A 22,902-nucleotide genomic window follows, 5' to 3' on the forward strand; every position below is an offset into this window, starting at 1 on the left:
CAGGTGACTTAAAACTGCCCCTCAAACCTCAGGAAGCCTCTTTCTGCACCTTTGGTGAATTGGGTACCTCTCCTTCACTGAGTGGTTCTGAGCTTTAGCCAGCCGGGTCTAGGAAGGCTGCTGTAGGCTCTGTGCTGTCCCGTCTAAGAGCAAAGTACTCAAGGCCTAATTTGTCAGCAGGAATGCTGGCAATCTGGCCTCCAGCCACCAGGTGATCTCTTAAGTGTCTGCTGCGATTGTACTTGCCTCAGCCTGGCTAGTGAGTAGTGGAAGAAACGCCTGTTATCTGGCTTCTGGTTACCACTCCTCACAGATGTGACAAAGGCACTGCAAGCATCTGCAAGCAGGGAAAGGTCACTGCTTCCTGAAGCTGTGGGATGAAGGCAGGAGGAAGCCGCGGGATGAAGGCAGGAAGAAGCCGCTTGTGCTAAGACACCAACTGTCCTTCCATGTAGAACAGGGTTCCTCAGGTGGAGTGATTCTGACTTATGGCAATGGCCAGATGGACGAATGGCAGGTACCTCCCTGGGCATGAGGATGGGTAGGCAGCAGTGGGTGTCTGCTAATAGTGGTAAGTAAGGTTAAGAGTGATGGATTTTCCTAAAATTGGATTGTAGTAATGGTTTCACATAAGGGAGCTAAAATCATGGCATTGTACGTTTGAAGTGGCGACTTTCATGTTTTACCTGACTTTAATCTCAATAAAACCGAAGGAAGTAGGAGGTACCACAAATGCCCCAGGCTGGTGGAAATCTGCCCTGTGCTTTCTCTGATCTGGTGATATTTCCCCTTGGGAGGCCAGCAGCACACCTGTGCCAGCAAGCTTCTTGGAGGGTTTAACCTTCCGTGAGCACTTCTAGGAATAGCTGTGGGTAAAAGAGTTCAGGGTTGAGGGGTTTCTATTAATTAGCATCCATTAATTACCTTGTCAGTTCTAGTCCCTGAAGGCGATGACCATGCTGATAGAATTTGTTTCAATCAATCAGCAAGTCCATGGAAGCTGCCTCCCAAGTTCTGGCCTTGCCCTTGTGTGACAAGCCTTCTGTGTGGCTCTTGCATGTGAATGTGTCGCTAGCAGCCCTCCCTGCACGTCTGCAGCTTACACTTTGGCGGACTCTGAGATCTAAGATCTAGTCGGCTAGATGGAATCGCTTGCTCCAGGTCCCTCTCCTATTATGTTGCTGAAGGAGATGTTATTCACTACTTTGCTGCAGTTGCTTGTCTTTCTAAGAAATTTACTTTTCCTTTAATTAAAAAACTTCTCTCAACATCAACTTTGGTACTGGCTGGAAAATGCCTCTAGCCAAGGAAAAAGAGATAGATGAGCTAAGTTCTAGCCCCTTTGATACTAAGCTGTTCACATGTTGCCTCAGGAGGGGACCCCTGACAGGCTCCTTTCCTAAGGAAAGCTAAAGTGAAAATACAAGACACTACTTCATTGCCCTGAGGCATGGTTAAAGAAGGTTTCAAAACAGTTACAGTGCTCACAATGGCTAGATGGGAGATGGGAACAATAAAGTTACAGCTAGCAACTGTGGTACGGAAAGCTTAGAAGCCCTTCACTATCTATGAGAATCCTCACCATCCTCTACAGGCAGTACCTTAGCACCCATCACTGAGATCCTAACCTAGACATTTAGAAAGTTCCACATCAAGCATGGCAACTCTTACAAGACCATGCTTCCTAATATCAGATGACTGAGATGTGACCTTGTCCTTCAGGTCAGAGCTAGGTGAAGGTAAAGCCATTGTAGGAACAATACTGAGAACCCAACATCCATGTAAAAACAGAGTTACACATGAAAATATAGAAAGGTTGTCACTTAGAAACAATGTTTCTCCAAGGGTGAATTTCTGCCAGCAATGGGAGCATCTCCAGCCTAGACTTGGATCTCAGGCTCTGCTCATCACACTGAATCAGAAATGCTGAGAGATCCCTAGGGAACACTGGGGATGAGAACCACTGCATTGCTCTTCATGGTGACAAACACTTCCTCCAGCTACATGCGCCCTTCTCCACCACCCTTCCATACATATGCCTCGTTACTAGAAGAAGAAAGCGTAAAATTAAAAAGCCCAAACTCAGAGACAGATGGGAACCAATCAGGATAATGGACAGTTTTGTTTTGTTTTGTTTTGTTTTTTAAAAAAGAATAGAGGAAGGATTTTATAGAGAATGACAGGCAGAGGACACCAGGGATGAGGGGGACATATTTGTTAGAGCTCTCGACTGGAGTAGAAGGTAAGCAGTAGTCTAAAAACTCCCAGGAAGAGTTAGTCTTAGGATCAGCATGGTCTGTGAGTAGATCAGGGTGTAAGTCAATGTTGAAGAAAAGGATAGGCAAGAGGAAGGCCACAGGCTCACGTCCCTATCATAAACTTATCATTTGTGATGAGAAATGAATAAAGCAATGGAAAAACCATCACAAGGCAGAGAAATGGATAATGAATTATCAGAAATAAATAAACAAAAAGGAGCTGAGGTTTTGAAGTAAGGCTTCCAAAAGGGAGCTGTGGTCTGGCGTGAATATATATGGCAGCGTTAGGCTTTGCAGAGGGAGGGGTGGGGCCCCCAGGCTGTGGAGGTTGGAGGGAGGGAGTTACCTCTGAGTGCCTGAGCATTCATCAGCATCCTTCAGTAGATACAATTGAGCTTCAAACATTTCAGATGCTGAAAATTGTGCCTTCTAAGACCTTTGTCTGAAGTTCACTGTTTGGTTTATAAAGAACAAGAAGTGTGTGAGTGATAATGCACTGCTGGTAATTTTTCAAAGAAACATTGTTCAAATTGTTCATATTTTTTCCTCCCCTTCCATTTCTCATTAAAGATATAAGTGTTTAAAACCTAAACTATGACACAACAAACAGCCTTCTGCATTTTCATTTGTTTTACTTGGAGAGGGGGTAAATACAAAAAAAAAAAATGATTTAAATTTCCCTTTTCCTTTCTTATTATTAGCTCTAGGCAACTGGTAAGGGGTGGGGGTGAAATCTCACCTTGCATGTAGTTATATAAAGATCTTTGTCTCTATGACAACAGAAAGGTTGATCTGCTTGGAATGGAAACATCTTCTGAAAACCTGCAAGTAAGAAAATGCTAATAATAATTGTGGCAATTTCTTTTCTTTTTTTTTTTTTTTTTTTTTTTTTTTTTTTTTTGCATGTTGTACCTACTTAACAGAGATTAAGCTTCTAGATGTTCACTTATGGCACAATCTAGAGACTCTGTAATGAGAAACCATGAGAACCTAGCAGTGCCCTGTGCCTGAAACTGAGCACCTGACCCTGCTGGCTGAGAGAGATCGGCTCTCTCTTGCCACTGCAGGGGGTCCGGTCTAGTGCAGCATCAGTGTGGTGACACCAAGACACCCGTGGAGAGCAGGGTCTGTTCTGAGGAGAGAGAGGCCATAAGGCTCTAAGTCGTTTAGAGATCCAGTGAATCATGAGGAACCGAGTTCTCCAGAAGAGGACTTTACGGGCCAAGGGGGAGGAAGCTGAGCCTTGAAATAAAGAGCAAATGTGTAGGAACTGCACTTTCCACCAGAGGAGCTGGCTGAAAGCAAAGAACAAAAATGAATGAGTTCTTCTCTTGCTCAGACCCTGTGGAGAAAACAAAATAAGAGAAGATGGAAAGTCATTGGAAATTTTTGATTAACTACCCAGAGAACTGTACAAAATGTTGAACAGTTGACTAATTTAAGTCATTATTGGGTACTTGCATGCAAAGAGATTAGGACAAAACATGATTAAAAATCCCTTCTCCTTGAAGCATTCACCAGGCTTCACACACACACACTCACATACACACACACACATGCTCACATAAACATAAACACACATACATGCTCACACACATACACATACACACACATATACACAAATATACACACACACACACAAGCACAAACACACACACATACACATACATACACACACATACACACACATACAAACACACACACATACACACACACATATACATACACACACACAAACACCCTGCCCCAGCCTCTCCACATACTTGACTTGATACCCTGTAACCACATCTATCTTCCATATTTTATCATTTGTTTAAGTGTGCCTTCTCTAGTACAGCAGATGTTTGAACCCCAGTACCTTGATAGCAGGGGGAAGCGGTGGTTTGTTGTGGACTGTTGGCCAGTATTCCTGACCACTGTCCTCTAGATGCACTAGTACTGTTTTCCCAAATTACAATGAGCCAAACTAAAGATGCCTTCTGAGGCCAAATCTTCCTTCTGCTTTTGTTTTCCAATCAATGTGCTGAACAAGAACCATTTAGAGAAGTCTGATTTAACTTAGGATTCCCAGCATTTTATGAGTATTATGATGATCAATAATGAGCTATAGATGATTGAATTGAGTAGATAGACTGGGTGGAGCAGTGCATGTCTCTAATCACAGCACTCAGGAAGCCTAAGGCAGGAGGATTGTCCTCTGTCCAGGAATTCAGGGTCAGCCTTGTTTACACAGTGAGTGCAAAGCCTGCCTAGAACTACAAACCAAGAGAAGGGAGTGCGTGTGCTAACTCATTCCACGACTAGACATTGCTTTCTAAATCTCTAGCTACTCAAGAACAGGGGTTGTGACAGTTCTGTGGGTAGTCAAGGGAGTTCTTTGTATCTTTGTGTAGTGTTAGCATCCAGATCCTGCCATCTGCTGGCTCTCACTCAGTTTGACCTTTGAATGGTAAATAACAGCTGCATCTCCAGAGAAGCAAGGCCAAGCTGGGACTGTAAGTCAGTGACAGCACTCGCCTGGCAGGCTTGAGAACCTGAGAATCAGGGCAATCTTCAGTCTGTCAGTCAACCAGTCAATAAAGCAAGGGGTGAGAAGGCTACAACTTATTCATCTGACTACACCCATCTAAATTGTTCTAGTCATTTGTCCCTATCCCAGGAGCCATTAAAAACAAAATTAATAAAATCAAGGCAAGTGAGTTGGGACATAGAGGTCCCCAAGTCAGGAAACACCAGCTACCTCATCACATGAAAGGGTCTGCAGGGCAGAAGAGAAAGCCTTCCAAACTGGTAAGAACTTGCCTCTTGAGCTTCTCTTCTGGCAGCCTGTCCAGCCAGGCTTTGAAGGCAACGCTTGCATCTGATTGGCTGAGACAGTCTCCTTGTCCCAAGCTATGTGAGCATCATGCTTTGTTTTTTTAATTACCCCAGCAGGACACTAAAACACAAACAGCTCCTAAAATCTCAATGAATGCATGGAATCCAACTGGATCACATAAATAAGAATCCATTTGGCTTTGGTAGTAGATCCTCACTAGAAAACTAGAATAATTCCTTGGGCTGTCTGGGGTTTTTATTGTTTAACCCCCAAATTGGATTCAAGACTCATGTCTGCTCTGCTCGTTCACCTGCCACTTTCTGCTTCTCAAGTCCTTCATTTAGTTTTTATTTTTTACATTATTTATTTGGGGCTGAAGAGATAACCCACAGCTTACAGCACATACTGTTCTTGCAGGGGAGCCATTTGCTCCCCAGCATCCATAATGGGTAGCTTCCAACTGTCTATAACTCCAGTTCTAGGAGTTCTGGCACCCTCTGGCCTCTGTGAGCACTTGCATGCACATGGCGCACATAAACCCACACACACACACACACACACACACACACACACACACACACAGAGGGACATACACAGAGAAGGGGGAATTAAATAAACATTGTTTTTAGAAAAATGTATTTTGTATATAGGAGTGTTTGTCTGCATGGCATGTATATATGTGTGCTACACAGGTGTCTGGTGTCCAATGAAGCCAGAAGAAAGTATCAGATCCCTGGAATTGGAATTACAGATGGTTGTGAGCTGTCACAAGGGTGTTAGAAATTAAACTTGGGTCCTCTGCAAGAGCACCAAGTGATCTTAAGCAGTGATTCATCTCTCCAGCCCCAGCATCCATTTCTTAAAGTAAGGTATTTCCAAAATGCCATCTCCCAGAGTGGCAGCCAAGGTGCCTCAACCATGTGTAACTCTTGTTGTGATCATAAAAAGAGAAAGAGCTATAAGAATATGTTCTGGCCAGGTGTGGAGGAAGGAAGTCCCTCAGCTGGCCCATCCCCCTGAGAGAGACATCCCTTCCCCCTGAGAGAGCAACCACAGAACAATAGAGTATTGAATAGAGTTTATTCTATGGAGAGAGGAGTTAAGAGAGTAGTAGAGGCAGAGAAAGGCAGAGAGAAGGAGAGAGCAGAGAAGTAGAGGGCATGGCCATGGGGAGAGAGGTGGGGAAGGGAATGAGAAGAGAAGGGGAGCAAAGGGGCAAGAGGCAATAGAGATACAACAGTGTAAGAGAGGAGGAGCGGCCAAGCAGCCCCTTTTATAGTGAGCCATGCATACCTGGCTGTTGCCAGGCATCTGTGGGGTGGAGTCCACACAGAATGCCAACACCTCTTGTTGTCCATGAGGTTTGGCAGCTGAGTCAGGACCACAGAGAAGATGTCCTCTCTGCTAGTACTTTTGGTTGGAGAAAAATGCAAATTTTAATGAAGATTAGCAAATCTCCTCCCAGATTTTTCTTTTTGAGTTTTTTTTTTTTTTTAAGAAGAAAACTAAAAGAATATCATTCACTAGGCTCTGCTCCACACTACTTGGAGACGAGACACACACACACACACACACACACACACCTAGGCAGCAAACTGCTCACTGCTGCTCTACATAGCCCTGAAACACAGCCGTTTAACAACAACCTGAGCCAAATTCAGAAAATCCCAGTTTACAAACAAAACAAGTTGCACAATGACAGCCTTACCTTTTGCTGCTGTTATAGCTGCCCTTGACTCTGTCCGAGGCCTTGAGTTTACACCCGGGTCCCCAGCTTCAGCAGTGCATCTTTGCATCCTGGGACAGGGATGCTCTGGTGTGATACAGCAGAATCTGCCACGGCCCCTACATGGTCTGAACAGATCATGAATAGTCCTGAGCAGTCTAGATTCTAAAAGAAGCCCTCTTTAATTTTCACTGTGGTTTGGCCTAACAATAAAACCACGTGCCTTGTATGACGAGAATGTGATGGTTCTTGCTTCTGCGGGGGGTGGGGGGAGCTCTGGGCAAAAGAGGCTATCATGGCAGCAGAACCAAATGTACTAGAAAATCGAGATTTCCCATCATGACAAGCTGACTGTGTAGGAAGACTGAACAAGCCACACCCAGAGAGAAAGCTTCACAGAATAGGTCTACCATCTAATGGCCACGCCTGCCCGAACAGCTGTGTGCCTGGATGTGTTCATTAAGAAAAATGAGCTACTGCTTCTACTCAACCTGGGAAGTGAATGAGTTAAAAACCTCAAAAAAACAGAACTCATTATTGCCTGAAGTCTAATATTCAAACAACCCAGCCTGACCTACCTTTGAAAGATCCTGCCCCCTGGACTAGGCTGATTTCAGACTCCTTTTGAGTACTTTCTTTCCTCATTTCCCATCCCAAAGCTTCAACTAGCCAAAGAAAACATTCAGGTCAGACATGCTGATCACTCAGGATCTATACAGTGAACTGTAGGCGCCACTACAGGAACTCTCAGCCTTCCAGTCATAGGAGAGAAAGGGCCAATGCTCAGATGACTAAAGGACATGCAGGTGGTCACAAACCACACGAAGATTATAAATGTGGTGGAGTTCAGAGATAGGATTTGGCTTTCTTAGCCAAAGGGACAAAGAAGTTTTGGCAAATGGCTAGTTTTCCCAGTTGAGTTTCTTAATCTCAGGTACTTCATTTCCAGCCTCAGATTAATTAACAGTGCTGGGCATATCAACTGCAGTCAGTATGTACATGTTCAGTTCCAAAGAAAATGAGGGGGAAAGACGTTTTGAAGTGTTGGGACCAAGAAGCTTGTAATAAATGATGGAGCTTTCTGAAGCATATCTACAGGGTCACTGCCCTGACAACATAATATTCTCTACCTCTGAGAAATATTTTTGAGAAACCATTACAGATGACACAGACATTCCCTGGGGAGAATTCAACATGTTGTTTCATTTACCAGAGTTATTTTTGTCATGTTATATTATTGCTGGAAGAATTCTAGTTTAGAGGGCACGTTGAGTTATTTTGCTATGTGTCTTTAGAAATCTTTAAATGGATTTTGAGTGAGGGCTTAGATGTGTTTACCATTTTCCTCTGAGGCTTTATAATTTTAATTTAGTTGTTGCACAAATGACTTGGAAAAGCCATTATCTACAGAATCTTCTTAACATCTTCATTCACAGGATATTTCATAAACTCCTTGAAGGAGCTTCTTGGGTGCTCTAGAAATGGCTCTCTTAGAGGCAAGTCACTCAAACTACATTTCCCACTGGGAAAGTTCCAACTGGCTGGAATTTTTTAAATCAATGAACAAATGTGAACTCTCAAAGTGGCTCCCTAGAGTCAAAACATTTCATGGAAAGTTGTTCTATGTCATCTCCCTGAAAAGCTATCAAGTGGGGTTTGTGAGCACTGATTCTAAGAGAAAAGTACCAAGTGGGAATGCCCACTCTCCCACTCAGTTATCCTTTCCCTAACCAGTAAAGAGGCAAATAAAAGAGAAGCACATGAAGTTTATAGAACTTTAATTGACCCAGGACGAATAGAAGAACTTGTTCATACTAGCCCCTACCAAGAAGTTGCCATGAGGTATGTCCCATGTAGCTTCATTCTTTCACTGTAAGAAGCTGTGAATAAAAGCATATGTGAGTTCTTGTCTTATGCTAAGTGTTGGATTAGTATTAGATAAGATTTTTAAATATAATATTTTATTAATTATTTGAGAATAATTGATAATATATCTTGATCATATTCATCCCAACTCCTCTCATACCCACCTCCCCATACTCCTTGCCAGCTTCACAATCTCCTTTGAAAAAGAAAATAACCTACCATGTTAAATTTGAACTGCCCACATACTGGCACTGGAAAGTGATAAACCCAGTAGGGACCACACCCCTAAAGAAAACTGACTTCCCCTTCTCCTGAAGCCATCAACTGACAATAGTGCCTCAGGAATGGGGTGTAATGACCCTCCCTCCTCCAGTCTAATGTTGGCTGGCTAGATTGTGTGCAGATTTTGTGCAGACCATCACAGCTGGTATGAGTTCATGAATATAGCAATCTTGTCATGTCCCAAAGACATTGTTTCACTACGGTCCTCCCCAACCTTTGGTACTTACAGTATTTCTGCTCCTTCTTCTGTATTGGTCCCTTAGCCTTGAGGAGGCATATACAGATGTCTCATTTTTGTCTGAGCACACCAGACACTTATTCTTTGCCCTTTGGTAAGTTATGAGTTTGCATTAACTCCCATTCATTAGACAAAGGAACTTTACCAATAAGATCTAAAAGCTGCACTAATCTATGGACATAGAGATAGGAGTTTGTGAGAGCATTTGATACTACATCAATTTAGGGAACTAATGGTACTATTCCCAACCATCTGTCCTAGTCAAACTAAACATGCATTTCCTGTTGTGGAGTGGGCCTTAAATACAACCAGAAAGCAGTTGGTTGCCCACTAATATTCATGCCACTATTGTGCCCGCGTCATACCTTGCTACACTGCTCATTATTGTAATTCATAAGTTTTACAGCTAAGGAAGAATGTTGATGACTCTCTTTTACTGCTAGATGCCTCCATAACACCTTTCAGTACTATGAAAGCTAGCCAACAGGAAGAAAATAAACTCAATTAGCACCAACTTGATTTCCCCATGTTCTACAACCAAAACATATGGTATCTCCAGCAATAAGGTCTTTTGTGGGCAACTTAGAGCAGTGACAATAGCCTGTATTGGTTTGGGGTCTTCATGACACCCCAGACCAACAACTTCAGGGTTGTATGCCACACCTGGCATTGGATTTTTCATTTAACCAACTATAGCTTCTGGGAAAGACATTGTATTAGTCACTGTTCTATTGCTATGAAGGGAGACCATGATCAAGGCAACTCTTTGAAAAGAAAGCATTTAGTCAGGGGTTTGCTTACAGTTTCAGAGGGTTAGTGGGATCATTACAGAAAGCATGGCAGCATGTAGGCAGGCACTAGAGCAGTAGCTGAGAGTGTTACTGATCTTCAAAGAGAGAGAGACAAAGAAAGAGACTGGGCCATGCATGAGTTTTTGAAACCTCAAAGCTTATTCCCAATGCTGCACTTCCTCCAAAAAGGCCCACCTATTTCAACAAGACCACACCTACTAATCCTTCTAATCCTTTCAAACAATGATCAATCACTCCATGATGACTAAGCCTATGGAGGCCATTCTGATTCAAACCATCACAGACATTATTTCTCCTATGTAGGATAATTTGAGTTAAATTCTCTTATATGAATACATATATATTTAGGAAGCTTATAAAGTACTAGGTTTCCAGAAGGCACTTTCAAAATCCTTAATGTAGATTATCTCTTCCCCCACCTTCTATATTAATATTTTTAAATTTTGTACCAAAACTATGGATTTTACATGATGTGCATTCTATTGATCTGAAATGAATCTATAATTTGAAGTTGAATTCTTTGTTTCCAGTTCAAATCCCATGCACCTCACACTGCTCACAAGAGAAAGCAAATACAGTTACATAGGAAAAGTACATTCTCTCGAGCGCACAGTCTGAGAGAGACCTACAAGTAAGGGTAGAATTTAGCCAGTGAAGCAGAATATAGATGTGGCAGGTGGTAGAAACAATATGAATGATGTCAGAGACACATGAGGAAGTTCAAGAAGCACAAATAATCAGATCTGTCTAGGAGATACTATCCAGAGGGAAGATGTGAGCCATAGACACAATTTAAAATTTTATAATAGCCACATGTAAGAAGTTTTCTAGGGCTGAATGAATTATAATAAACTATTTAATTTAATATATATAAAATGTTACCATCACAATTAGCAAGCAATTCAAAACTTATTGAGATATTTTATAGTTTTTTTCTTCCAAGTCTTCAATGATTATTATGTTTCTAAGACTTGCAAACCATTACAATTCATGCACATTTCCAGCCAATTGAGGACATATGGGCTAGTGTTTGTCATAAAGGACAGTGGTTACACGTCTATGTATGAAAGGAGTAGAAAGTGTAAAGACATGAGTACAGTCAGTTTAAGGCATTTATGTTAAGTTGGCCAAGGGCCATCACAAAAGACATTGGAAGACTAGAGTGGTATAATGGGAGTTGTCAGGAAGAAAAATAGACAGGGCATGAAGAAATCCAAGTACATTGGAGAAAAAGCCTTTTAGGGCACACCAAAATGTTCAATGTAGAGTAAAGAACAACCAGGAGTAGTGATTGGAGAACAAAGAGGCTGGAAGAAAAGACTAGGCAGAACAGAAGCCAGCAGAAACTAAGTGTTCAGTGATGGAAGGGAGGATGTGTTTGTCGAAGCAGTGAAATCAGTGATTGGAGAACAAAGAGGCTGGAAGAAGAGACTAGGCAGAACAGAAGCCAGCAGAAACTAAGTGTTCAGTGATGGAAGGGGCAATGTGTTTGTAGAAGCAGTGAAATCACTTGGCCCAGAACTGGACAAAGAAAGGAGAGAAAACTACTCCCATGGGCTCTAAGGTTTCAAGGAAGAATAGGATTTCAGCCGCACCTTCAGATTAAAGACTGTGAATGTGCCCTCACAAACACCAAGGGCTATTATTCAGATGGTGAGATTTTTCACAAGAAAAGCAAAAGACAGTATGGTTGTGAGATTTGATTCTTGGAGAGTACTGCACTAACCAAAGATGTGGTGACCAGAATTGAGGTCTGTTCTTGAGTTACCGTGTGCTTCAGGAAGTCACTGTGCTTTTTCTAGCATGAGTCTCCCCCTGTGTATAAGAATTTGAGACAAATAACCTGTAAGGAGGCCCTCACTCTGGCTCACATACCTAATTCAGCAAAAGTTTCTGGCAGTCATCAGATCACTGAAGTAATCACGTGGCCATCATTCACAGGAGCACTCCAAGGTTTCCTGATGTAAAGCTTAACCAGCAGATGCTCCACTGATACCTCATATTGAGTTAGTGTGCAAGCCTCACCTGGCTCCAGGTAAAATCTAAAGCCTAGAGACCACAATGAAGCTATCCCCGGTGATGATGTCACTCTAATAGTGCCATCCCTTAGAAAGATTAAACATGTAAGTCATTTAAATGGAGAAAAACTATTTCCATGTCATTGTAAACGAAAGCAAGCTTTGTTGTAATTACTGAGATGGTCCAAAAAGAGCAAGGAGGTCTGAGTCTGTTAAACATAGAATGAAACCTTATTTAATAAACAGAAGGGGAGCATTAGTGTTCTTTGAATTTAAATATACATGTCCACCTTTCAACAAGTTTATGTACAAAAAGTTTTTTAAAAAATCAAAAGCTTTGACCTCTGAGCTCTCCCTTTTAAAATTCAAACTGCGGCTCTAGCCATATGTGTGTTATAGCTATCTTGACTGAATAGTATAGGTGGCATTCTTACACACTTAGAAGGTGGATAATAAAATCATCTCACTCCTGATCCACACTGGGCAGAAGGAGCAGTTAGAGCTCTCAAAAGATGACCAAAAACTCTACCCAGGCTTTGGGGACTTCAGATGAATGTTGGATTTCTCCTCAAGCCTGCCTCCCCTTCTGGCATAGCTCTGCCTAGGACTCTCAGAATGTGGGGGCTGCCTGGAGAAGCAGCCTGCACTGTGAGAAACCTCAGGGAGGTGAGAACCCTACAGCTATCATTTGCTTTATGCAACCAGAACCTGTCTTTTTAAAAAACTGTCAATTGAAGTCTATTTTTTCATTCACCTAGAGAGTTTGCTATTTAAAGGAACCATGCAGGGAATCCGTCTATAGAACAAAGACCTTTTGATAATTCAAACGTATCTCAATTGATAGGTTTTCTTAACCAAGAATTTCTAAATCTATCTCTTTCCTTAAAGGCAGGGCACTGGAGCCCCCCCAAAGCTCTCCAAACTACCCTTATTTTGAGAGTTGACTAGCAAGCTGGTGAACTGGACAAACTAGTTCCTTCCAAGACTGTCTATGCTATTGAACTCAAAACAAAACAGAAGGAACCTAAGTATCCTCTCTGAGGCCAGAGACATCAGATTGACAGGGGAAGGCACAATAAGCCACCTTCTTTTCTTCAAGGGAACTGGTTTTATCTGAATGACAAGAATTTTCAGTTGCTTAATTCTGCCACATGGTACACTCAGAGCTAAGCGATTGAGGCTAGGTGAAAACAGGGTACAGTTAGTAGGCCAGATTTTTAAAAAGTGCACAGCATGAGCTCTGGGTGTAGGATGGTCCTTCTGGAATGCCCACCATAGGAAAGGGGTGGTACCTTCCTCTACAACTCACAAGAATGAGGTACAATGTTAGGATGTCAGTATATGCCCTGGAACACCATTCCACGGATGTGGCAGATAGAGAATAAGCCTGTGTCTTACAGGATAATTTTGGCAGTCCACCAGAACATTAACTCAAAGTACTAACTCCACAGCAGAATACAGCTCAATACAGGGTACCCCATCTGTGCCTAGAGGCCTACTTTGACAACTAGAACTCAACAGCATGATCTACTGAGTTAATTCTACCCAAAGCTAAGAACTATCCTGGGGCAGCAGTGTTTCCTCAGGAATGGGGATCTGGTGTTTGGGATTACAGGAGTAGATGGGGTCTGAGATTAATAAGCAGACTCCAGGATAAGGAAATTGGGTAAAACCAGTTCCAAAGTGGCATGGAAGTGGGCACTAGGGGGCAACCCTGCATCCAGAGATGGTTGTACCCCACTTCAAACCTGCCCATGGCTTTACTGGAATCCCAATGGTCTAGTTTCATTCTCAAAAAACAACTTGAGGTGGGAAAGTTTTATTTCAGCTTACACTTTCAGGTAGCAGTCCCTCACTGAAGGAAGTACAGGAAGGAACCTGGAACAGAAACCATGAAGGAACACTGTTTGCTTGCCCCCTCTCTGGCTCCCTTACACAGTGAAGGACTCTCTTCCTAGGGGTGGTGAAGCCCACAGTAGGCTGGGCCCTCCCGCATCCATCATTCACCAAGACAGTCTCTCCCAGACATGGCTACAGACTCATATGATAGAGGTAGATCTTCAGCTGTGGCTCTTAATCTCCAGATGACTCAAGTTGACAGTAAAACTAACCAGGACACGTGGCCATTTATAGGATCCTTGGACTATGAATGACTTCATTTCCAACCCTGAGGAGTTGAGACCACTTCTTCAGCTTTAGCTGTAGCCCACATGTGGCTTGGAACCCACAGACTGCATTTAAAAAGCAGAAAAGTTCCCAGAGCTGATCAGCTCAGACAGCCTTTGTCATCACAGCCAAGCACCTCCATAAGCTGTATAGGCACAGGCAAGTAGGGTTCTGTCACAATCCAGGTGTCACCTGAGCTGCATCATTGATTCATTTAAAAAAATCCAAAAAGTCACAATCTATAAGGTTGAAATGTGAAATCTGAGCAACAGTTCATGGTGACTCAGCCATCCACTCAAAGAACACTCCATGCTGCACGGTGAACTCTCATGGGCCAAATATTCCTGTGTCATGAGCAAGAAGGTACATACACATCGTCAGTATGCTCTATTATGCTGACAGGCATCACATAAGGTTTACACTTAAATTCCTAACTACAACCCTAAGCCTATCTCCCCAAGGATGTATCTTAGCTGAAGGTCTGTAGCAGGAATTTTAAAAAAGCAATCCATGCTACACCAGCAGTGCCAACTCCCTAAGTTCCCACTGGCAGATCACTACCACAGCAGCCTACTCTTCCAAACTCCCACAGCCTTTCGGGGTGCACTTCTTGCAAACCCACACTTTGCAGCTGTACCTTTCTCTCTAGAACCCAGTTGAGTTGCCGTGTGAAGGAAAACACTCCACAAACTTAGTTCAGGATCAACAGGTAATTCGATCACTGGGTGCAACAACTAAAATCCTAATCTTGTAAGCCATATTAAATATAAATCCTCCAGTGTCGAATCCTTGTGGATTCTCCTTCTAAACTGAGGGCCATTTGTAGCTATATCTTGTCCTTCCACTCTCCCCATCTAAAAAAGCCCATCTCTCTCTCCTGCTTCTTCTCTTCCTCCTTAATCAGAAGTCCCTCCAACCTGCCCAGTGATTGGTTTCTTTATTCCTTAGAAGCGTCACATGAAGTTCTGAGTACCTGATTCACTCCTAATCCCAGGTAGCCCCTCTTGGAGAAGCTGAATTGGCATCAGTATACAAACAGAACCAGGGCTATCCACAACAAAGACCAGGACAAGTCTCTAAGAGCAGTCTCTCACCAGGATCCTGAAGGAGACTCTCCAGCCATAGGAGAAGTCAAGGCGATATCTCGCCAGATGTGCAGAACACATCTGCTCTTAGTCTCTGCTTATATACTGTACAGTGGGCATCATGGAGGTCTAGGGCTGTGTCTAGTTGAGGGAGTGAGTAATGTCATTGGGTTCTGATTATCAGGGGCAGCCTTGAAGTAGTGGTGATTTGACTATGCTATTTTTGCATGTCTAAAAGGTCTGTTTTTACTAAGTCCACTACACCCTGATGGTTCCTGCTTTGCTTCTTTATCATGGCAGCTGTCTGGTAGCCCCTGAAGCCATCTAGGAATAAGACCCCATTTGCTGCTGGCATTCTTTTTCCCTGTGTCCCTCTCCCCTAGGGACAGATATATAGTTAGGCTGTCAACCACTTGCTTTTGACAGAACAAGAAGTGCTCGTCCTTTGCCTTCTCTGTTATGTGCATGGCATCCATTCCTTTCTGGATGCTGCCCTTAGAAGCTGCCATCCTATCCTCATACTGGACTCTTGTCCCCTTTCTCCCAAATATCTGCACTATATTAACTTTTCTACAGGGGTTCTTTTGGGATGAAAGTATGTCTAACTTCAAAACACAAATGAATGGAAAGGAAAAGAATGGAAACAATTTTTTCTTCTTTTACTCCTCGAGTACAAGGACTTAATCGAGCATATTTCTTCATCGCGGTAGCATGGTCATTGACCACACAAGCCTCTGATTTCAGTTAATTTTTAAGTCCCCTTCTATGGCTTCTGCATTTCTTTATTCAGCATTGATAATAACACTAAGGTGTGCTCATGTGCTCAGTGTTTATGAGAGTAGGCTTGTTTGGAAAATTGTTCCCATTGCTAAAAATTCCTGGCACCATGGAATGAATAATTGAGGCATCTATCAAAAAGCCTTTCAAATGGCTTTTAACAAATCCCAGCCAGGTGGGAGGAATAACTCCAACAACAGTATCCATCAGGAAGAGAGCACCAGCAAAGGGAGGATGCCCAAATACCAGCCAGGAGGGAGAAATAACTCCAACAGAGGCATCTCTCAGGAAGGTAGCACCCTCAAAGGAGGCTTCCAAATGGGTGCTAACAAATCACAGCTGGGGACGAAGAATTCCACCCTCCTACACCACAGTAGGTTAACTATGGAAACAATTGATTGACTGCTTCAAAATAGCAAAGAGAGAAGATTTTGGATGTTTCCCAATTTCCAACACAAAGAAATGATGCCTGCCTGAGGTGGTGGATTACTCCATCTGCCCATTACACATTTCATACCTGGAGGAAAATGTCACAATGCCTCTTAAAACTATAGGTCAATATATATATATGTATATATATATACATATACATGTATATATGTGTGTGTGTGTATATACATATATATATATGTATATATAGCCATATATATATATGTGTATACACATATATATATATGGCTGAGCAAGCCAGGGGAAGCAAGCCAGTAAGGAACATCACTCTATGGCCTCTGCATCAGCTCCTGCTTCCTGACCTGCTTGAGTTACAGTCCTGACTTCTTTTGTGATAAACAGCACTGTGGAAGTGTAAGCTGAATAAACCCTTTCCTCCCCAACTTGCTTCTTGGTCATGATGTTTGTGCAGGAAAAGAAACCCTGACTAAGACAGGTTGCTTTCAGAGATGATAAACAGACACTTGAGTGCAAAGAAACTTCTGTCACTTGAAGACAAATCAGAAAAGAAGACATGGCATCTTGGAATGAAATATGTGGCAGTGGGAAACCATTTTGAATCTCTTTTGGAGCCGCAGGACCGTGTTCTCCATGCTGCTTCATAGGGACACATCTGTTGTGAAAGCTCCAGGCACCTCCTTGCTTCACTTCTCTCTTTATCCTCTGGGCCCAGGCCTCTCTCTTGACCTAGTCACATCCACAAAGCCACCTTCTATTCACTTGTGTCCTTCTGATGCTAGGGACTCTTTAATCTCCTCTCACCTGCTTCTCTTGCTCTACAGAATCCACATCAACTGGAAAATTTCATCTTGCACTGGGGACAGCCAGTGCATGATTTACAGCTCCGCTCCCTTCAGTCCAACCTTTGCTCCTCAGCCCTCAGCCTGACATCAATCAAGAGCTCAGGCAACCTCCCTGGTCAAAACTAAACCAAACTGCTCCTGAGGGAACCCCAGCATGCGCCCATTTGGAAGAGGAGGCTGTCTGCCCAGAGGCTTTGGCTGGGAGCTCCATTTGCATGAATAAACAGCTCTGAAGGGTTCAGCTGAAGCTTTTATGGAAACACTCTCCAAAACATGTTCTGTGCTACATTATCCGCAGCAATAAAGATTCTGGAATTGGAATTTGGCTGTCAGTTTTATTGATGTTGCATGGGGTACAGTAGAATACAGCTTTCTCTTTCGGAAATTTATTGGCATGGCAGTGCAGAGAGCAATAAAACTGTGTTTTTAATCAGTAAGCCAAGCGGACATGATTCCAGGAGAAATATAGGAAGCAAACACACCACCACAAGAAGCATTCTCCCTGCACTGCCCTCTGTGTTTCTGAGAGCTCTGATTAAGGAATGTTGGAGAGAGGTGCTTGGGAGGACTGTCCTCAAGAATAGAACCTAGTCAACAAGTCCCCTCTGTTACCTGCTGACTGAAGTCTGCTCTGAGACAGACGGTGCACTTTCCTGGTGGCGAAGGCAATTCCTTCTATACAGACCCATGAGCAACCAGGCTACTTCTTACATGACTGTGTTCACTGGATGTGATGGTTTGTATATGCTTGGCCTATAGTGGCACTATTAGTAGGTGTGGCCTTTTGGAGTAGGTGTGTCACTGTGGGGGTGGGCTTTAAGACCCTCATTCAAGCTGCCTGGAAGTCAGTATTCTGCTAGCAGCCTTCAGATGAAGATGTAGAACTCTCAGCTCCTCCTGTACCATGCCTGCCTGGATGCTGCCATGTTCTCACCTTGATGATAATGGACTGAACCTCTGGACCTGTAAGCCAGCCCCAATTAAATGTTGTCCTTATAAGAGTTTTCTTGGTCATGGTGTCTGTTCACAGCAGTAAACCCTAACCTAAGACACAGGAAATGTCCTGATTGATTAACTTCCTTCAGAGCCTTGGACTCAGAAGTCTTGAGCCATTGTGAGTACTCAACAAATGTTGAGTGTTGATCCTTTCCTTGAACAAGCACGTCCTATTTATCTCGATGCTCACACACCACTTGGCACTGGTTTTCCTATGGCTGACTGTTACTCTTTTCTCAATTCTTAAGTCCTGCACAGCTTTTGGGACAACTGAAAGAATACTTAGGTGGTGGGTTTGAGTGTCTGAAGGAAAACATCTCAAAAATACTCCCTGAAATGGTATTAGATGCCCATGAATTAACCATAGGAGGAACGTGACTAGGTTCAGAAACCGGAATCAGCTGCCTGTGGGAGGATCATCTCCGTGACATGGAAGCATTCTCACTGCAACGTTCTTTCTCTACGCACATGTTTTCTGTCATTTGCCAACTTGTTTCCTCACAATTTCAAATAGCTTCTTGTCCATTTTCAAAGCCGAGCCAAGATCACTTCAGAACTGTTGGTAACCACTTACTTGGTGTCCTGCCCTATCTCAGTGACATCTCTCAACAAGATAAGAATTGCTATTCCAGTTATACTAAGGAAGAAACTGAAACAGAGTAGGGGAGAGAATTGAGGGCCCTGAAGGACATAGGAACTCCAGAGAAAGACCAACAGAGTCAACTCACCTGCACCCTTGGGGATCTCAGAGACTGAACCAGCAACCAAAGAGTATAGCCTAGCTGGCCCTAGGCCCCCTGGACACATGTAGCAGATGTACAGCTCAGTGTTTATGTGAGTCCCCAACAAATGGAGCAGGAGCTATCCATCCTTAAAGCTGTTGCCTATCTTTAGACTATGATTACCTAACAAGGCTGCCTTATCTGACCTCAGTGGGAGAGAATGTGCCTAGCCCTGCAGAGATTTGATGTGCTGGGGTGGGGGCATACCCAGAGAGGGGCTTCCAACCTCTCAGAGGAGAAGGGGAGGGAGGGAGGGTTAGGGGCTGTATAAGGGGGAAGACTGGGGAGCAGCAATCAGGATGTAAAGTGAATAAATAAGTTAATTAATTAAAAAAGAACAATATCTGGCATAATCTCCTACTGATAAACTATTAAACCAGAATTCAGTTATTAATCATATAGTGGCAACTGCACACAAACACACACTGTACACACACATACACACTACACATACACTATATACACACACTACACACACATACAAGCTATGCACACAATATATACTACATGCACACACTGCATACCTATACTACACTCACACACCATACATATACTGCACACACAATACACACACATACACACCACACGCATATACATACTATACACACATACTATGCACACATACCAAACATATTATAAAACACACATACACACTACACATACACTACACATATGCTATACACACATACTACACATATATACACTACAAACACATACACAGTACATACACACACACCATAAACACTTACACACCATACACACATACTACACACATATACACTACACACACATGCATAATACATACACAATACACACTACATGCATATACTGCACATACCTGTACTACACATACGCTATATACACACTGCACACACATACATACTATACATACTACATACACATACTACATGCATATACTACATACACACCAAACACACACACACCACACACACAATACACACACATATATACATACTACACATACATACATATACCATATACACACTACAGACATACATATACACACCACACACACACACACACACACACACACATACACACATACACACACACACACACATACACACACACACACTCGCGCGCGCGCGCACGCGCACACGCACACACCACTATTCATGAACCTGGAAAATAGCCAGTCCTAACCCTTAAGTTTTTACCTTTTTTCTTTTCCAGATCTCTCACCTACCTCCCTGTAAAAGTAATCCCATCACAAGCTTTCAGGGGACTTAATGAGGTCATAAAAATGTAAGTAAGATCAAAAGTAAATGGCATATCAAAAACCATTTATAATTGAAACAATGAATTTTTTTCTAAGAGAAAATGTAGTTGCAAGAGGACAATTTTTCTAGGAGAGAAACTGTGTTTAGGAAACCCAACTATTTTTATCTTTATAATAAAAACAATATCTAGCAGCCTTTGAAGAAATGGTATGATTTTCAAGAGTCATTAAAATCCAGATAATTAACCTCGCTTCAAAGAATTGAATGCATTTTGATAAGTGATAATATTCTTTTTAAGTAGAAAAAAGATAGATTTCAATCATAAAAGTCCCCTCTGCTACAGCAGCTATTCCCTAATGCCACTCTTTTTTGATAATTCCCACATTGATGAAAACATCTTAGAAGTTTATTGTGCTTCATAAGATAATAATATCTAAAATAGAATAAGTGTAGGATAAAAGCACAGTATTTCTAGCTGTGCTGATAAGAAGCATGAACCAAAAGTGTGAAGTGGCCCAGTGATGCAGTATGATCTCCTATTCCTCTGAGGGCCTCTTTTTCCTGGGTCTCAGCTTCTAGAACCTCATAAGACCTCATACTCAGATAGAAGCCTCTCTAGGAAAGAGAGTGCTGTATCATCCCCATTAACATTAGCCTGAGCCAAACTGGCTCAGCTGCTGGCTGGTTCCTCCCCACCAGCCATCACTAAACAATTCAAGCAGATTCACATGCCCTTAGAAAGACTGTACTGACCACCTTGGCTCTGTAGGGAACCTCTGCTGTTCCTTAAGGTATTAGCAAGCAATGATTACATTAAAAATATTACCATTATCAAGAGTACTTCCTGCTCTGGCTGTAGAGTTCAGTTCCCAGCACGCACGTTCTGTGGCTGCCTGTAACTCCAGCTCCAGGGAGTCCAATGCCATCTTCTGGCCGCTGAGGGTATCTTCACACATATTCACATACACAGAGAGAAATACACACAACACCTAAAGTAAGTCTTTAAAAAGTCCTCAATATCAGAGTGGTTACAGGAAACTCACTGTGGATTTGTGTGTGAACTCTTCTGCTTTGAAGTTTCGATGTTGAGTGTTCGTCACTTTTAATGCATTGAGACCTCCTACGAAAAGCAGGCATAGTTAAATAAGCAAACTATCAGCTATGGATGAGACAGAACAGCCCAGGAGCCATCCATTACAATGCTGTTGCCTTAGGCGCTGCCTTTCTGTGAGCTAAAGCTCTCTTGGAATCCGAAGCCTTCTGTGAGCATTAACCTTAGGAATGTACAAACCTACACTTGTGGATTGAAGACTCTTTTCTTACCTGCTAGCAAATGGCAGCTTTCGTGGGAATTTTGACATTACCACATGCCTGGTTTTGATCTATTGCAAAACTGATTCACTTACTTTTGTGCCTTTCTTAAGAAATAAGTTTAACAAGTAGTCCACTTGCCCCCTTATTCACTCAATCTGTAGCTATGCACCAGGCAATATGAAGCCACCACCAGGGACTCAGATGAGGAGAGAGGGGATTCCTAGTTGTGAATTTGTTTACAGACTGAGACACTAGAGGGAAAAGATGCTCAGAATCCATAACATGATTCCACCATCCATGCTATAACTACCTTGAAAGACGCTCAGAAATGGGCTTTGAGAAATCATGAGTTGAATTATGAAACAGCTAATTCAATCCAAATTAAAGCCTCACTGAAGTGATGCATGGGTGCCTTAGAGATCTCAACTGTACCTGGCACCATCATGTAATTAGCATATTGCTTTCCGGAGCTGTCGAGCAAGGAAACCTGACCAGACCTTTATTTAGAGGTCCTATGCACTTCTAACAATGTATGAGTTAGACAAACAAGAGAACAGACTTTTGTATAAATGGGAGTGACCAAAACTCATATTTTAATTGCACTGGAGTTGTAGATATCCATTGATACTCCTATAGGGAAATGTTAGCCTTTAATGATGTAGGAACAAATTCTACATTCTTGTTCCTTCTCAGAGGACACAGAAGAGACACACACACACACACACACATACACAGATCATTGTCACAAGGACATATTCGTGTCTCTCATGTGTATTTTTTTTTTCATCTTCCCTAGTGAAATCTCTCAGAGTGATTCCCTGGAAAGGATAGAAGCTAATGCCTTTGACAACCTCCTCAATTTGTCTGAAATGTAAGCATCAGCTAAGAGATAGCTGCACACTATTACCCTGGCTGCTGGGAGTCCACTTGGTATTTGTGTTCAAGCATCCAATGCTAGGAATCCAAGAGGCAAAGACTGCAACAATTACTAGGTCTGGGCAGGCACTAATCTCTCTCACTGCAGTGGCCTAAAAGTTGCCATGGTGACAACTGCTTCTCCCTAGGAGCTATATAAACTCTGAAACATCAACAACACAATGCTGGAAATTAAAATTGACATTGTGAAGTCCTGCCAAGTAGCTCTTGCCTCATGGGGGTTGGGGGAGGCATATAGAATACTTGGAGTAGGTGGGAAGTTTGAAAGGAGCTTAGAGATCTTGAGTTGGCTCAACAGGGGCTGTTCAGGCCCAGTCATTCTTTCAAGTAAGTG

At 42.6% G+C, this 22,902-nt stretch overlaps 1 protein-coding gene and 1 long non-coding RNA gene across 4 annotated transcripts in view; one reads left to right on the forward strand and one right to left on the reverse strand.

Annotated features, from left to right (window-relative positions):
• Window positions 1-7,051, reverse strand: part of LOC116080112 — a 112,070-nt gene extending 105,019 nt beyond the window's left edge. The window contains exons 1-3 of the long non-coding RNA XR_004114312.1: window positions 6,785-7,051; window positions 2,998-3,080; window positions 2,605-2,710 (exon numbers count right to left, since the gene is read on the reverse strand). This is a non-coding gene — a long non-coding RNA (uncharacterized LOC116080112). The remainder of the gene's footprint in view (window positions 1-2,604; window positions 2,711-2,997; window positions 3,081-6,784) is intronic.
• Window positions 1-22,902, forward strand: part of Lhcgr (luteinizing hormone/choriogonadotropin receptor) — a 48,972-nt gene that overhangs the window by 387 nt on the left and 25,683 nt on the right. For 2 of the 3 annotated variants that reach the window (XM_031356360.1, XM_031356362.1), the window contains exons 2-3: window positions 20,272-20,343; window positions 22,429-22,503. In XM_031356360.1, the coding sequence (XP_031212220.1) occupies window positions 20,272-20,343; window positions 22,429-22,503 (147 nt within the window). The remainder of the gene's footprint in view (window positions 1-20,271; window positions 20,344-22,428; window positions 22,504-22,902) is intronic. The other variant, XM_031356361.1, reaches the window with a different exon arrangement.

The sequence above is a fragment of the Mastomys coucha genome, unplaced genomic scaffold (assembly GCF_008632895.1).
Source record: "Mastomys coucha isolate ucsf_1 unplaced genomic scaffold, UCSF_Mcou_1 pScaffold6, whole genome shotgun sequence".
NCBI lineage: Eukaryota > Metazoa > Chordata > Mammalia > Rodentia > Muridae > Mastomys > Mastomys coucha.